This window comes from Bos indicus x Bos taurus, chromosome 22, assembly GCF_003369695.1.
Source record: "Bos indicus x Bos taurus breed Angus x Brahman F1 hybrid chromosome 22, Bos_hybrid_MaternalHap_v2.0, whole genome shotgun sequence".
In the NCBI taxonomy this organism is placed as follows: Eukaryota; Metazoa; Chordata; class Mammalia; order Artiodactyla; family Bovidae; genus Bos; species Bos indicus x Bos taurus.
In genome coordinates this window covers 9,575,510-9,592,212 of record NC_040097.1, presented here as the reverse complement: position 1 = coordinate 9,592,212, position 16,703 = coordinate 9,575,510, and the positions used below count along the sequence as shown (strand labels likewise).

The 16,703-nt window shown below is 56.8% G+C and overlaps 1 protein-coding gene across 1 annotated transcript; it reads left to right on the top strand.

The window, feature by feature from the left end:
- Positions 1–1,072: 1,072 nt before the first annotated feature.
- NCKIPSD (NCK interacting protein with SH3 domain) lies at positions 1,073–13,581 on the top strand. The gene is made up of 13 exons (XM_027523817.1): positions 1,073–1,361; positions 3,844–3,953; positions 4,170–4,374; positions 4,551–4,641; positions 4,840–5,348; positions 6,696–6,866; positions 6,997–7,083; positions 7,181–7,319; positions 7,405–7,485; positions 7,654–7,782; positions 7,882–7,974; positions 8,096–8,268; positions 12,657–13,581. The coding sequence occupies exons 1-13, from the start codon at positions 1,191–1,193 to the stop codon at positions 12,858–12,860; spliced, it is 2,163 nt and encodes a 720-aa protein (XP_027379618.1). The 5' UTR covers positions 1,073–1,190; the 3' UTR covers positions 12,861–13,581.
- The last annotated feature ends 3,122 nt before the right edge of the window (positions 13,582–16,703 follow it).

The window sequence follows — 16,703 nt, the reverse complement described above, 5'->3', positions numbered from 1 at the left end:
TGGATGTCCAGGTCTAGCAGCCCCACCTCTTACCTGAACCTCTCAGCACCTTCTGTCCCAGATCCGCTATGCCTATATCCACTATATCCAAAATCACCCAACTGCATACACCTGCTCCCTGGGTCCAGGCTTCCAGAGAAGAATGTGACTGGACCAGCCTCTGGACGGTGATAGGACGTCCCAAGGACACTGGGTTTACCTAAACCCAGGTCCCCTTGGTTTTCTCTGTTGCTTCATAGGACTACAGATGACCTCACCAGGTCAGGGCTGACTGGAAGTTGGGCCAAACAGGCTCTTAACGCCACATGGTACCCCACTCCCCATCCACCAGCCCTTCTATCTGCTCTCAGAAGGAAGCATCAGAAAGAATCGGGATTTGTAAGTCTCCAAAGACAACAGAAGAGAGTGATGTGAAAGTGACTGATAAGGGTGGGAGCCTGACCTTATGCTGTGAGGAGGGGAATAGCGTCCCAGGCAGAAGAATGGATATGCAAGAACCCACGTTAGAGAGGAAGAGAGAAGTTAGTGGCAGAGAAGAGACGGGGACTGAGGATGGGAGGATTATGGACAGCGAAATGGCCTGACCTGGTTTTTGTTTCTGCAGCCCCCTCTCCACTCTCGCTCCCCTCTCCAGTCTTGCTCCCCGTTGCCCACCGCTGGAGCTTAAATAAGTGAGCTCAGCACGCTTCGAGACACACAGGAGACCCGGGGTCGCTGTCCTTAATTTAGTAGGTCAGGATCCACTTCCCTGGGGTGGCATAGATGCAAGAGGCTTATCAGCACAGGACACAGGCTCTGCCTTTGGGCTGCGGGCGGAGCTCTCCTTCGTGAAGTAGGGTGGGCCGCAGTATTAGGGCTTGAGCCGGTAAAAGGAGTGGAGGGCCGGGCAGGAGCAGCTGGGGCTGGGGGCTCTAGGCGGGGTGCCGGGTCAGGGAGTCGAGCTTGGAGACGACCAAGTCTCGGAAAGGGCGGTGGAGTCTCGAGAGCCGCGCCCCTTGGGGCCGCCAGGGGGCGCCGCGCTCCCGCGCAGGAGCCGACACTGCCGGGGCGGGACTGCGGCGGGCGGGCGGGCGCGCGCGCGCACGCGCCGTGTGTCACGGGGCAGGGCGAGCGCGGCGAGAAGCTACCGGCCTGGCGTCCTGGTTCCTCAGCCCCCCGCCGTCTCCCCTGCCCCGGCGCGACTCGGCCTCATGTACCGCGCGCTGTACGCGTTCCGCTCGGCGGAGCCCAACGCGCTGGCGTTCGCCGCGGGCGAGACCTTCCTGGTGCTGGAGCGCAGCAGCGCGCACTGGTGGTTGGCGGCGCGGGCGCGCAGCGGTGAGACCGGCTACGTGCCGCCCGCCTACCTGCGCCGCCTGCAGGTGAGTGTGCCCCTCCCCGGCCCGGCCTCCGCCGCCCCTAGACTGAGCTCCATCACCGGCCGGTCGGGACCTCCAGCAGATGAGGACTTTGAGAACCTGACCGAGAGACCCCGCGAGGACTGGGACCCTGAGAGCCCGCTCCCCGTACAGAGGGCCAGGCCCTTGACAGGCAACTCTTGAGGACTCCAGACCTACCTAAAGCCTAACTCTGGGACCGAGACCCCAGACCCAACATCTGAATCCCCAGCCGAATACAACTCAAGAGTCAGCCCCGAGATTCCAGTACACCAGATTCTGAGCAGTTCCCCAGGTCACTGAGACCCCTGACTTAATTGGCCCCTCGCCTGAATCACCAGGATCCCAACACTCTTGCCTCCTCTTCCGCAGCTTCCACCCCTGAGACCCCTGGCAGCCCTGGGCACTTCTGTTTCCCCAGCCATCTTCTACGTTTTCACCCTCCCATCCCACACCCTGCACTTGGACCGGGAGCCGTGGACACCCCCATCCCCTAAGTGACCCCCCAAGCCCTGAGACCTCAATATCTTTTATTGTCCTGTACTTAGTGAGCCCCTAAGCTCTTTCAAAGTCAGTCTACTTTGAGCCTGGGTTCCCAGCTCCTGCTGACACTCCCTGGCACTACAAGCCTCAGGCCCTGACTTTTCAGACTTCCTTTCTTGGAAAGTGAGGGAGCCTGAGCCTTCCTTGTCCCCAGCCTGGGGTGGGGAGCTGCTCCCTTAGCAAGGAAGTGGGACTTCCCCACGGCTTCCCTGGTGTGGCCATAGCCCCCCTGTTTCCTTCCACTGGAGGTACAGCCCCAGTTCCTGTTTCCCCCAGAATAGTCCTGGTGTGGGGGTTGGGCTCATTGTCTCCAGCTGGTCTATTCTGATCTCAGGGGAAGGAGGGCCCGGAGCCTCCAGGCCTGCCCTGTGCCAGACACCCCCGCCCCATCCTAGTCTCTGGCTGTAGGAAACATCCCCAGCCGGCCCAGTTCAGGACAGAAATAACAGGATAAATTTGGAGATGTCATCTGTGGCCTTTACCCGAGGGGATGGGCCTGGGGCCCTGGACCCTTGGCCTCATGGCATCCAGGAGTGTCTGGGTGAGAGTGGAAGCCCCGGACACGAGGGCTGCTGGGTCTGGAAGTGAGCATGTCAGAGCCAGTCTCTCTGGGGCTGGGGGCTTTTTGGAGGCCTCCAAGGAGAGTCCCCCACTTCCCCCCAGGGCCTGCCTTGGCTATTGGGCTGGGTGTTTGGGGAGGGCAGAGAGGGTGCCATCTTCTCTGTCTCTTGGTCTCTTGCTGCACATCTCCCTCCGTCTCCGTCTCCCTGGCTGTCTCTGTGTCATCCTGACTCTCCCCTTGTGTGTGTCCACATCCTCCAACTCTCTCCCCTTCTCTGTCTCCGAATCTCAATTTCTTTCTGCGTTGTCTCTCTGCTTCTCTTTTCCTCTCTCTGTCCCTCCCTCTCTCTCTCACCATCTTTCTTGCTTTCTGTGCATCCTCTGCCGTTCTGTCTCTGTGCCCTTTTCTGTCTGTCTCCTGCACTCTGACACACCCTCTGTTACCTTTGGGGCTCTGCTGATCTCTGAGTCCATCTGTCTGTCCCCATCCTCTCCAACCCACTCTGGTGTGATCTCACCTTAGTTCTGAGGCCCCTGTGGCCTGATGGACCATGGGTGCCAAGGGCAAGGGAGGGGTGGGAGTGACTGGTGCCACAGTTGCCAGCCCCTTACTCCCCCCACCCCATGCCAGACAGGTGGGTCAAGGGGACCCCTGAGTTGCTGCGGATGGTGACACAAAATCTGGGGCAGGGACCAGGTTCCACGCTTATGTCTGTCTTCTGCCACAAACCCAGAACTGCTGTTTCCCAGCGCAGTTCTGGAGGATTCCTTTCTCACAGCTAGAGGGGATGAGGGCTGGCAACACGGGTGCAAAGAGGAGGTCCCTTTGGCCTGTCCTCAGCTACCAGGGCCTGCAGAAGGCTCTCTGAGGACGGGGCTGTCCTGGAGTGTGGCCTTGGTTTTGTGACGGGTCAGCAAGATCCAGAGGGATTTGTTCAGAGCACCAGACCCTAGAGGCTCCCTGGTTGGCATCTCAGCCTGGGATCTGAGCCAAGCCTGGCGATAGATTAAGTGTGCACTCCTGGCCTCAAACTGGGGGTCCGTGGGCTGTGTTTTTGCTTCAGAGCCCAGACTTTCAGAGATGACTTAGCCAAGAGCCTTGCCATAGGTAAAATCCCGAGCGGGGACCCGATATATAAAGCAGCAGCCTGGGCCCCTCCCTGTGGCCCAGCTTCCTGAGTGACGCAGTTTGAGAACCCTGATTGATATTCTAGTTCATCTTGCTGTGTTGATCTTTAGTATTCCAGGCTTTGAGAGCAGTTGTGGCCCTCTGCCTGCGCCAGGCTCCCTCCAGGGCTGGCTCTGGCCTCTGTGCCCTCACCTGGCCCCTGGGGCTAAGACCCCACTCCTGCCCCCCTCACAGGGCCTGGAGCAGGATGTCCTCCAAGCCATTGACCGGGCCATTGAGGCTGTGCACAACGCAGCCATGCGGGATGGTGGCAAATACAGCCTGGAGCAGCGCGGGATCCTCCAGTGAGTGTGTGGTGTGGGGGGGGGGGGCTCCCAGTGAGCCCCGGGGGATGGGGTCCTTCCGGGACTCTAGAGGGCAGGGTTGCTAGTGCAGAGACGGGTGGGGCATGAGGGTGATGGGGGCCCTGGGCTAGGGTGGGCAGTGTTCCTCAGGGAGCATGGGCAGACTTGGGGAGTTGTAGGGTGACTCCCCCAGTAACCTCCCTGCCCCTGCCTCAGGAAGCTGATCCACCACCGGAAAGAGACCCTGTCCCGCAGAGGCCCCTCCGCCCCCAGCGCTGCAGCTATGACCCCATCCACCAGTGACCACCATCTGGACGCCGCCGCCACCAGGCAGCCCAATGGCACGTGTCGAGCTGGGTTCGAGAGGCAGCACAGCCTGCCCAGTTCTGAGTATCTCGGGGCGGACGGAGGCCTCTACCAGGTACATGGTGAGAGCAGCCTGGGCAAGGGAGATGGCGGGGGGCTTAAGGCTTTGTCTGGAGGCTCCAAGCGTCCACCCCGGTCAGCAGTGCCGCCTGGAGCCTTGGTCCTGCCCTGCCGAGCTCAGGCCGCACCCCAAATGGCAGTCTGCCCTCAGATCCCACTTCTGTCCTCCAGATCCCGCCACAGCCTCGCCGAGCAGCTCCTACCACGCCACCCCCGCCTGTGAAGCGCCGAGACCGTGACGCCCTAATGGTCTTGGGGAGTGGTGAGAAGGCGGGGATGGGGGAGTTGGGGGATGGGGCACCCTGTGCTTAGAACGGTTGCTCTGCCTATGTCAGAAAACTGGGGGCTCCAGGCTTAGGGGTGAAGACAGGGCAGGGGTTAGACGGCTGGGGGCTCTGGGCTTGGGGGGATAGGGGTCCCTGGGGGCTGCCCCAGCACAGCATCCCCTCTCTGCCCACAGGTGGCCGCAACACCACGCCCTCCGGGGGCAGTTCTGTGTCCAGCGGTGGCTCTGTCAGCAGCACCTCCCTTGACACGCTCTACACCGGCTCCAGCTCATCCGAGCTGGGCCCCAGCTGCTCACCCACGCCCCCACCTGTGCCCCGCCGCGGCGCGCTTACCGCTGTGTCCCAAGCTCAGCCCCCTCCCTGCAAGGTGCCAAACCCGGAGCCCCCTACAGAGGAGGAGGCACCGGCGGCAGTGGTGGAGACAGCCCCAGCCCCGGCCCTTGATGAGCTGGAGGCCCTGGGGGCACTGAACCTGGGGGCCACAGAGGAGAAGGCGGTGGCTGAGCCCGCTGTGCCCAGGACCATCGGGGCAGAGCTGATGGAGCTCGTGCGGAGGAACACCGGCCTGAGCCACGAGCTCTGCCGTGTGGCCATTGGCGTCGTGGTGGGCCACATCCAGGCCTCCGTGCCGGCCAGCTCGCCAGTCATGGAGCAGGTCCTCCTCTCGCTGGTGGAGGGCAAGGTGAGGGTGGGCCAGGGCCAGGGGCTGCCCCGCCACCCCTGCCCCTTCCCCACCCGCACATGTATCCAGCCTTTACCTGACAGGTATTTGTTGAGCTTGAGCTCTCGGCTTCCTTGTGCTGGGTGTTGGGGACTTTTGGGGACAATCTGTGAAGGAGAAAGGGAGGAAGAATACTGCAGGCAGAGGCTCAGCCTGGATGAGGGCCATAAGGCAGCACCTCATGCTCAGCTCACAGGAGGGATTGGAACGAGGCCAGCATGGCTGGAACACCGCAAGGGAGGGAGGGAGGGAGCAAGAGGTGTGGTTGGAAGTGAGACCTAGGGCAGGGGACAGAGGAGACAGCTGTGGGTGGCCAGGGGTTCTCTCGGGCTGCAGGGAAGGAATGGACAGAGGGCGTGAAAGAGGGCAGTGCCATGCTGGCCTTGGCAGTGGAGAGCACTGGGTGCTTCGAGAGCTATGATGGAGGCCTGAATGCTGACTCAGATGGTGGGGGGTGGGGGGTGGGCATCATGGGATGGGTGGCATCCCTTGCCAAGGGTGGGGGCACTGATCAGGGAGCAGGACTGGGGGCCAGATGGGCCGGAAGTACCTCCTTCCTTGGGAGCTGCAGCTCTGGTTTGGGGTGTGGGGAGCAGTGAGGCCATGGGCTTGCCTGGGCGGGAGCAGTGGCCAGCAGGCTCAAGAACACGGAAGGCAGGTTGACAGGCCTGTCCCACTTTGTATAGAATCAGAGAGTACAATCTCAAGTCACATGCAGGCTGTGAGAAGTCCGTGGCCTTCCTCACAGAGGATGTTTATGCAGGGACAGGAGGCAGGTTGTTGGAAAATTCCCCGCAGACATGTCTCGTGCAGAATCCTGTCTCAGGAGGTTATTAAGACTTGGGGGCGCAGGAATTCCTTTCAGTCAGTCCAGTGGTTACGACTCCATGCTCTCACTGCCAAGGGTTCAATCATTGGTCAGGAAAATAAAATCCCATAAGCTGCTGGTTTATTGGGGGAGGTGGCGGGGGATGGGGGGGAAGACTTGGAGGAGTAGAATTCCTTGGAGAGGGTGTGCAGAACAGGGCTAGTGCCCCTGGGGGCCTCGATGTTGAGGGATGGGCTATGGGAAGTTGATGGGGAACAGCAGGGAGGAGGGAAGAGAACCAGGGGCTGGTCCGCTCACCAGTCCTGGGAGGACGCTGGCTCCAGGCAGCCATTGTAGGTGAGGCCCACGGCCCCTGGTCTGGCACAGGCCAGGAGCTCACACCTGGACCTCAGGGTCTGGGTTGAGACCCAGGCCTCGAGGGCCTCCTGGACATGGTGCGGGGCAGGTGTGCTGAGCCCCCCCTCGCCGTCTGCCCACAGGACCTGAGCACCGCCCTGCCCTCAGGGCAGGTCTGCCATGACCAGCAGCGGCTGGAGGTGATCTTTGCAGACCTGGCCCGGCGGAAGGACGATGCCCAGCAGCGCAGCTGGGCCCTGTATGAGGATGAGGGCGTCATCCGCTGCTACCTGGAGGAGCTGCTGCACATTCTGGTGCGGGCTGGGGGCCCCCAGGTGTCCCCACCCCTCCCCCGTGCTCGGGAGTCTCCCCTACTGGTCCTCGGCACACTCACGGGCGGCCACGCACACTGAGCGACTCCTTCACATCTCCTCCCCACTGCAGACGGACGCAGACCCTGAAGTTTGCAAGAAAATGTGCAAGCGGAACGAGTTCGAGTCTGTCCTGGCCTTGGTGGCCTACTACCAAATGGTGTGTGTGTGAGAGCGAGGTTGTGGGGGGGGACACAGAGGGACCCAGGCAGAGGTGGGGCATCCGGGCACTGAGCGCACACGGGGTCCCCTGCCAGGAGCACCGGGTGTCACTGCGGCTGCTGCTCCTTAAGTGCTTTGGCGCCATGTGCAGCCTGGACGCGGCCGTCATCTCCACGCTCGTGTCGTCCGTGCTGCCCGTGGAGCTGGCGCGGGACATGCAGACAGACACGCAGGGTGAGCGAGTGAGGGCCAGCTCCCTGCCCCGTGGGGGTTCCCACCACCTTCGGGGGCTCTGACCACCTGCTCTGCACCCCTGCAGACCACCAGAAGCTCTGTTACTCAGCCCTCATCCTGGCCATGGTCTTCTCCATGGGCGAGGCAGTGCCCTACGCACACTATGGTAAGAAGGCAGGTCGCGGCCCAGCTGACTGCAGGGAGCCCACAGCCTGAGGGCTGGGGACTCCCCGACCGGGGTCGAATGGAGCGTCCCCAGGGCTCACGGGAACCCAGGGAGGCTGGGCGGGGTGGGCGGTGGGGCTGGGCAGACCTCAGTGTGCCCCTCTCCTAGAGCACCTGGGCACACCCTTCGCCCAGTTCCTGCTGAGCATCGTTGAGGACGGGCTGCCCTTGGACACCACGGAGCAGCTGCCGGATCTCTGCGTGAATCTACTTCTGGCTCTCAACCTGCACCTGCCAGGTGAGGGCGGGGCCTGGGGTGGCTGCCTCGCGCTGCAAGGGTGGAGGACCCACCAGGCTCAGCACTGGTGCCCTCGTGCACACCCATGTCCTTCCTCAGCCCCAGACCAGAACGTCATAATGGCCGCCCTGAGCAAACACGCCAATGTCAAGATCTTCTCCGAGAAGCTGCTGTTGCTCCTGAACAGAGGGGGTGAGTGCCCAGGAATCTGCACAGGGCCACTTAGGTCCTGTGACTCCCCACCACGCCCCTGCCGTGATGCCTGTTGGCTCTCCCCAGAGGACTGCCCTGAGCCCTCTTCCCCACCTTTTAGATGACCCCGTGCGCATTTTCAAGCACGAGCCGCAGCCGCCACACTCCATCCTTAAGTTCCTGCAGGACGTGTTCGCCAGCCCCACCACGGCTGCCATCTTCTACCACACGGACATGATGGCGCTCATTGACATCACCGTGCGACACATCGCGGACCTGTCGCCCGGGGACAAGGTGCCTGGACGTGGCTGCAGCAGGGTGGAAGCTGTCACACCCCGGGGGAGGGGAGACCTGAGACTAGGGTGAGGGGCATGCTGGAGCTGCTAAGTAGGGGAGACCGCTCAGCCAAGACAGGTGTGCCAAGACCCAAGGGAGCCCGCCAGGTGGTGATCAGAGGATGCACTGTCTGGAGACAGGAGGAGTGGTGGGAGGTGAGAAGAGCAAGTAGAGTTTACTCGAAGCTTTGGGGGCTGCGGCAGGAGGTGGTTACCTTGCAGGGGAAGTGATCTGATTACCATCCTGAATGAAACGGAGGCTGTGAGATCACAGCGGAAGCGGGAGGCTGGTGCGGACGCGGCCGCCGCCCTCCAGGTGGTACATGTGGAGTGGGAGAGGAGGTCAGGCCTGGATGTGTTGGAGGTGGGTTGGCAGGACTCGCTGCTCAATTGGTCTGGACTAGCCCGGTGGAGGAAGTGCTGATCCCTCTGGTGGGGAAGACCTTTTGAATAGAGTTGTGTTTTGATGCATCGAGATTGAGAAGGTATCTGCTGGACATCCAGGTATAGAGGACGTCAGCGAGGCACTGGGATGTGAGTGGGGACGGGAAAGAGACACTTGGGAGTGCGCTGTGTCTACATGTGCTGGGGAGCCTGTGACACTGCGGTCACCTCGGGTGTGGGATGCATGGGTCAGAGGGAAGCTTAGGCTTCAGTCGGGGCACACAGGAGATACTCAGGAGGGAAAACCAGGAGAGCAGGAGCCCAGAGACTTGTGTGTGAAAGAGGAGGGTATGAGCCATTGCCACAGTTAGGAGCCTGAGTGAGACGAGGCCTGAGAGGGAGACACAGAATTTGCCACACGGAGGTCAGGCGTGACTGACCAGCAGTGTCCGTGGAGTGGAGGGAAGAGAGTCCAAGTGGGAAGTTGAAGAGAAGATTTGATGTTGGAGGGGAGTGGAAAGAGAGGGAAGGTGGGAGCACTGAATGGAAACAACCCTCATGTGTTTTTATGTGAACTTGAACTTGTTACTCAGCCCTGTCCAACTTTTTGCGACCCCATGGACTGTAGCACATCAGGCATCCCTGTCCTTCACTATCTCCCAGAGCTTGCTCAGACTCATGTCCATTGAGTCGGTGATGTCATCCAGCCATCTCATACTCTGCCGTCCCCTTCTCCTCCTGCCTCAGTCTTTCCCAGTATCAGGGTCTTTTCCAGTGAGTCAGCTCTTTGCATCAGGTGGCCAAAGTACTGGAGCTTCTGCTTCAGCATTAGTCCTTCCAATGAATATTCAGGACTGATTTCCTTTAGGATCTGAGTGGTTTGATCTCATTGCTGTCCAAGGGACTCTAAAGAGTCTCCTCCAACACCACAGTTCAAAAGCATCAATGCTTCAGCATTCAGTCTCCTTTATGGTTTTTCTTTATGGGAAAACCAGAGCTTTGACTCTTTGGACCTTTGTTGGCAAAGTGATGTCTCTGCTTTTTAACACACTGTCTAGGTTTGTCACAGCTTTGCTTCCAAAAAGTAAGAGTCTTTTAATTTCATGACTTGCTCAGTGATTTTGGAGCTCAAGAAAATAAAACTATCACTATTTCCGCTTTTTCCCCTTCTATTTGCCATGAAGTGATGGGACCAAATGCCATGATCCTAGTTTTTTGACTGTTGAGTTTTAACTCAGCTTTTTGACTCTCCTCTTTCACCCTCATAAAGAGTCTCTATAGTTCCTCTTCACTTTCTGCCATTAGAGTGATATCATCTGCATATCTGAGGTTGTTGATATTTCTCCTGGCAGTCTTGATTCCAGCTTGTGATTCATCCAGCCTGGCATTTTGCATGATGTACCCTACATAGAAGTTAAATAAACAGGGTGACAATACACAGCCTTGTCGTATTCCTTTCCCAATTTAAAACTAGTCTGTTGTTCCATGTCTGGTTCTAGCTATTGCTTCTTGACTCACATACAGGTTTCTCAAGAGACAGGTCAGGTGGTCTGGTATTCCCATCTCTTTAAGAATTTTCCAGTTTGTGTGATCCACACAGTCTAAGACTTTAACATAGTCAATGAGGCAGAAGTAGATGTTTTTCTGGAATTCCCTTGCTTTCTCTATGATCCCTCGAATGTTGGCAATTTGATCTCTCATTCCTCTCTTTTCTAAACCCAGTTTGTACATCTGGAAGTTCTCAGTTCATGTACTGCTGAAGCCTAGCTTGAAGCATTTTGAGCATTACCTTGCTTGCATGTGAAATGAGTGCAATTGTGCAGTAGTTTGAACATTCTTTGGCATTGCCTTTCTTTGGGATTGGAATGAAAACCGACCTTTTCCAGTCCTGTGGCCACTGCTTAGTTTTCCAAATTTGCTGGCATATTGAACGCAGCACTTTGCATCACCTTTTAGGACTTTAAATAGCTCAGTTGGAATTCCATCACCTCCACCAGCTTTGTTCATAGAAATGCTTCCTAAGTCTCTCTTGACTTCACACTCTAGGATGTCTGGCTCTAGGTGAGGGACCACGCCATCATGGCTATCCAGGTCATTAAGTTCTTTTTTTGTATAGTTCTGTGTATTCTTGCCACCTCTTCTTAATCTCTTTTGCTTCTGTTCTGTTTATGCAAAGGGGAGTAGAAAAGGTGGGGGATCACTGGAGGGAGACATGGGATCAAGGGAAAGTTTATTTATGTATTTTATTTTTGGCTGTGCTAGGCTTTGGTTGCTGCACAGGCTTCCCCTAGTTGCGGTGTGCAGGCTTCTCGTTGCAGTGGCTTCTCTTGTTGCAGAGCATGGACTCTAGGCATGGGGGCTCAGAAGTTGCAGTTCCCGGGCTCTGGAGCACAGCAGGCTCAGTAGTTGTGGTGCACGGGCTTAGTTGCTCTGAGGCACGTGGGATCTTCCTGGACCAGGGATCAGACCCGTGTCTTCAGCCCTGGCAGGCAGATTCCCAACCACTAGACCACCAACTCCAAGAGAAAGTCTTTTAAAGGTGGGAGATGCTGGTGGATGTCTAAGCCAGAGGGACTGATCCAGCAAGCCGACTATGGCGAAGAGGCTGAGGTGCTGGGAGGGTCAGCCACTGTGGGAGTCAAAAGTAGGTCAGGCAGCTGGTGAGAGTTCAGGCCCGCATAGAGGGATGGCGCCTGGCAGGGCCGGGCAGTCTGTTCAGTAGCGGGACAGTAGTTGAGGTGAGGGTGCCAAGGGAAGACCAGGAGTTTCTGAAGTTGTGCTTGTTTTCTCCATGAAGCACAAGGCCAGCTGGTCAGGGACTTTAGATTTGGCAGACGCAGAGAAGGTGGGCAGTGGCCCTTTAAGGAGCGGTGGGCCCGGTGGAGAAAAGTGGCAGCGGCCCTGGGCAGTGTGGTTTGTGGTGGGGAATGGTGTTCAGGCTTGTGCACGGCTCTGTAATGGTCTGCTGCTTAGCTGTTCATACTAAAATTTGATGGGCAGGTGCTTTTTGTCCTGACCAAGGTTGGGAGTTAGCAGGGTGATACTGCCTAAGAAAGGTTTGGGTACTGACTCCTCTAAGGAGACGTGAGAGATGGTAAGGGGGCAAATGGAGAAGAAGTACTGGGGCCAGGTCAGCGGATCAGGGTCTAGTGAGGATAAGGAGCCCCTGGGGTGTCACCTTGGAGGGACTGTTAGAGCCGTTAAAGCCAGAGGTGCTGGGAAGGTGGGTTGGGAAGGAGGGTTGGATATGGATTCAGAGCAGGTAGAAGGTAAGACGCCAGGTCTCAGGGATGGGTTGTGTTTGGGATGTGGGGAGAAAGGACTCAGAGAGGACACCTGTAGTTTTGACTTGAGCATTTGAACAGATAGCAGTGCTCTTTATTAAGATAACACATGAAAAGCCTTCAGCTTTGGGCAGATAGGGATGATCGTGAGTTTGATGGTAGACACAGGAGTTTGAGTTCTGAGATAAGCAGGGCATGACCAGTGGACAGCTGAAAATTCTCATCTGCAGCTCCCTGGAGAGTCTAGGAAAGAAGTCTGAGTGTGGGTCACTGTTTGAAGCTGTGGGTGTGAATGAGATCTCCCAGGGTGAGAGGAGAGAAGCAGAAGGGCCTCCAACAGACAGATAGCGGCCCCACAAGGGCTCAGCATTAGACACGGGTAGGGGCTCACCGCTTCCTCCTGCCACCTCTCTGAGCCAGGACTTCCTGGGCCAGCCACGTTCTGGGACTGCGTGTGGACTGTGAGGACTCACTTATTTACTCACGCAGTGACTGTCGAAGGCCAGCTCGGTGCCAGGTTACATGCTGGGTGCTGGGATGCAACCCTGATCTTCAGTGGTGTCAGGCAGTCACATCCACGTGGCCGCCAGAAGGCGGTAGTGGCCTGTCTGTCCCTGTCTGGTGGCAGTGGTACACAGCACCTCCCTGGGATCCCTGAGCTTCCCTGCTCTCCCCACAGCTGCGCATGGAGTACCTCTCCCTGATGCATGCCGTGGTCCGCTCCACGCCCTATCTGCAGCACCGCCACCGGCTCCCCGACCTGCAGGCCACACTGCGACGCATCCTGGCCGAGGAGGAAGCCTCGCCCCAGTGCCAGATGGACCGCATGATCGTCCAGGAGATGTGCAAGGAGTTCCCGGTGCTGGGCGAGGCCCCCAGCTAGCACCTTCCTCTCCTCCCTTCCCTGCAGCCCTGGGCAGGGTGCAGGGGACTCAGAGGCTTGGCCCTAAGAATGTTTTGCACAGATAGTATGAGGGGAGGTGATGGTAGAAGGGACCTGAGCGGGGACCCTCAGCTGACATAGAGCTAACGCCAGGGGCCAAGCACAGAATTGGGGACCACACGCCAGGAGCTCTGCTGGGGCACGGGGAGCGTGTGAACTGAAGCCCCTCCATCTCCTGGTAGGCTGCCTCTTCAGCATGCCCCCACCCCCACCCTTTTACACACACAGAGTCCTGCTGCTGCTCCAGGCTGGGCCCGAGCCCTCAGCCCCCGCGCCCGCCTGGTCTGTGTCCTGGGCTTCGGCACGCCGTGTCCCTGGGGTGAGAGGGGGCATCCTCCGCCAGCTCTGTTCTTTGCCTTAGCTTCGCAGTGAGTGCCGCTCGTGTGCTCTGCCCACCCCCAACCCCCGCCCCGTGGGGGCGGTCACTGCCCCTCACTCCGACCCCCAGAGGTATTGGCCAAGCTGCTGCTTTGAGAGCAGAATCTTAGAGACAGGCCATCCGTCCTGGAGCCTCACAGAACAGGGTGGGGCGGGGGTGATGGCACTGATAAAGCCAATGACAGAATCTATTTTCTCTGGAAAAACGTAGACTGAGAAGCCATGTGTATTTTCCTATGTGCTGCAGCTCACCTTTGGAAATAAATCACAAGGCATCTGGAAACAGGCCTCCCTGTATGATCCTGAGGGGTGCTGGGAGAGGGTGGGCCGGGGTGCGGGAACCTCAGGACCTCATCAGTAGCTTGCCCTGCCCTCTCCAGCCTCCAGGTGGTCTGTCAGGACCTGAGGACCACCTGTCAGGTGGTCCCTGACAGGCCCCTCCATCGAGGTCCCTTGAGTTCGCACATCTTGCCTGGGTTCCCACTTCTCCTGGGCCACAGCCACAGCCACCGGGAGCCCAGCGGTCTATCTGCAGGTGACTGCCCCTGCAGACTTCACTTACATCTCTCTCTGCCTTGAATGCCGTGTGTCTCTCCCCCATTAAAACCCCTATAATCCTTTACAGCTATTCTCAAATGAAGCATCTCCCTCCACCCCCCAGCCCCGGCCTCCCTGAACTCCTTGGCCTGCCCAGCTGTTTCCATTCCTCATTTGTCTTCCACTGGATCCAGCAAGATCCCCTCACCTTGCAGCCTTAGCAGGGATTTGGTAATTACCATAGGACCGAAAGGGTATCTCAACGAATACGGGGTTATAGATGCACACTGCTGTCTGAGGGGAATCAGAGGCCAGCGTTAGGCAAAAACTTGCCTTGTGGGCTGCTGAGTTATCAAGGGCTTGTCGCTGTAAGTCGGGGAGAAAAGTCAGAACCCATAGGCGGACACCAGACTGCAGTGGTTTCCAACAGTCCCTTTCATTCTGTTACTCAAGATGATTCTCAGAGGATTCCACACTTCGAAAATCAGATACTGTGACTTCTGGCTATGAGTTTTCCTTTCTTAATGGGATGCTGATGGCAGGGGGTTGTTACTCTCCCAGCAGAGCGAAATGCAGCAAAGAAGACCCCCTGGGGTGGGAGTCCCAGGAAAACAGATCTGTGGGTGCAAAGCACAGGAAGACAACAAGACATCCTTCCTGAACTGTTGACTCTTCTAGAAGGTTAAGTGCACGGGTTCACCTGGACCCGAGGAGGAACTGACACAGTGGCCGGCAGGAAAGCTCCATGTGGTACAGCGCAGTCACTTCATCCTGGAGGCCTCTGCCTCCCTTTCACAGCCAGAATCAACACCGCTGACTTCCAGGTACAAGTCCTTTCTCATTGGAAAGCTGAAGGCAGAGCCCTGTGGTTCTCCTCCTGAGAGCGTGTAATTCAGGGATGAGCACAGGCCCTCAGGAAGCTGGGATGGGGACATTCGGTGGCCTCCGTGCCTTGCTCTGTTCACTGCCAGGCTGCACACGCTGACCTCATGGGAAGAAGAGGGCTGGGCTGTGCCGTCTGTCCCCGTGCTGGCCCCCGTGAGGAACAAAGCTGCCCCTGCCTGCTTCTGTGTGAGTGACTGTCCAACGGGTCCTTGCACATATTCATCAGGGCTACTTGAGCCCCAGCTGACAAATTTAAAGAAATGCCAGCTCCAGGCAGCAAACGGGGGCCAGGACTCTAGGACCCCTCAGCAAACACCTTGATGGTGGTCTTACCACACAAAATTACAACCACCAGGGAAAACAGTTAGCCAGAGAATTCCTCAGGGAAGGAACTATCTGGGAGAACAGCTCTGCCTGCTTGATGGTAGACATGGATATAGTTAGGGGAAAGGGCAGAGACGGAGAACCAAGCCACTCAAGGAAAGAGGGGTGTTTCGGTGGGGCTAAGGAAAACACAATTTTGAGGGGCCCTGTGGGCTGGGGGTTTGGGCCAATCTCTAGGCTAGAAGTGGGTCCCTACAGGTGTGGCACATGTCCGTGCAACACAACTGAGGACGGCAGGCTACACGTGCATAAGGCACCTCCAGGGCAAGGGGGTCAGGCGAAGACCACCTGCCTGCTCAGCCCCCAGAAGATACAGACTCAGGCTCCAAGTCCGAGAGGACAAGCTTTTCTTTTTTTCCTGTTTAATGGAAGAAGGACATACTGTGAAAACTGCAGTACGCGAATATGAATGACAAGATGCTAATCTCGTCACCAGCCAGTGTCACCAGCTCCCCAAGCCCACCGTGCAGCCCCCTGAATCACCACCTCCTCCCTTCTCCCCAGACCTCCTCCCTAGAGGTAATTCCTCAGGAGTTTTGCCGTTTTCCAGCGTCACTAAATGGAGTCACGTGAGCACTGGCTTCTTCGCTCCCCGTCAGATCTCAGTTCGCCCACCATAGTACGGTTGCGGTTGGTTCATTCCCACTGTCGTGTACGGTGCACCCTTGTTTACTTACCCACGTTGACAATCTTTCCGTTGTTTCCAGTTTTTGTCTATTACAAATCATGCTGTCAGGAGTACTGTTGTACTCGTCTTTTGGTTGCTCATATGCATTATATTGGGGGAGTGTATATTCTCAAAAGTGGAATTGCAGTGAAAATGCCAAATAGCTTTCCTGAGTAGTTGTACCAATGTATGCGCCTCCACTGGTGTCTGAGTGCCAGCTCCTCTGTCTCTTTCCCTAAACATGGTATTGTCAGTCATTTTTATTTTAGTCATTCTGGTGGAGTACAGTAATACTTAGTTTCACATTTAAATTTCCCTGATGACTAAAGAGGTTGAGCATTTTTTCATCAGTTTACTGGCTATTTAAATCTTCTCTTGTGAAGCACCTCTTCACATCTCTTGCCCATTCATTGACTGGGATGTGGATCTTTTATTGATTTATAGTATGTATTCAGGATATGAGACCTTGGATTGTATATCTTAACCTATCTTCTCCCTATCTTATCTTAATGTCTTAACCTTATCTTAACCTATCTTATCTTAATGTCTTTGGATGAAAGAAGTTCTTAATTGTAATGTAATCCAGTTTTTCAGTATTTTCCTTTATGGTTAGTCCATTTTGTGTCCTCTTAAAAAATGTTTGCTTAAAAGTCATGAACTTTTATGTTCTCTTCTAAAAGATGTTTTGTCTTTCCTTTCACATTCAGATGTCAGATCTATCTAGAATTGATTATGTGGGTAGTATGAAGTAGGGGGTCTCATTTTTGTCTACATGGATGTCCAGTTGGTGTGGCATCATTTACTGGAAAGCCCATCCTTGGCTTGCGTTGGCTCTTAAGAGCCACGCTTGTAAACATTCAAGTCTTCATGCACCTGTAGGCCCCTCTCTGGATTTTGTTCCGTTTGTCTGTCTATTCCTGTACCAGCACCAT

Coding starts and splice junctions, on each gene's coding strand:
- NCKIPSD (XM_027523817.1), top strand. CDS start 1,191: ATGTACCGCGCGCTGTACGCGTTCCGCTCGGCGGAGCCCAACGCGCTG. Junction 5,349..6,695: donor TCTCGCTGGTGGAGGGCAAG/GTGAGGGTGGGC, acceptor GTCTGCCCACAG/GACCTGAGCACCGCCCTGCC. Junction 7,975..8,095: donor GTTGCTCCTGAACAGAGGGG/GTGAGTGCCCAG, acceptor CCCACCTTTTAG/ATGACCCCGTGCGCATTTTC.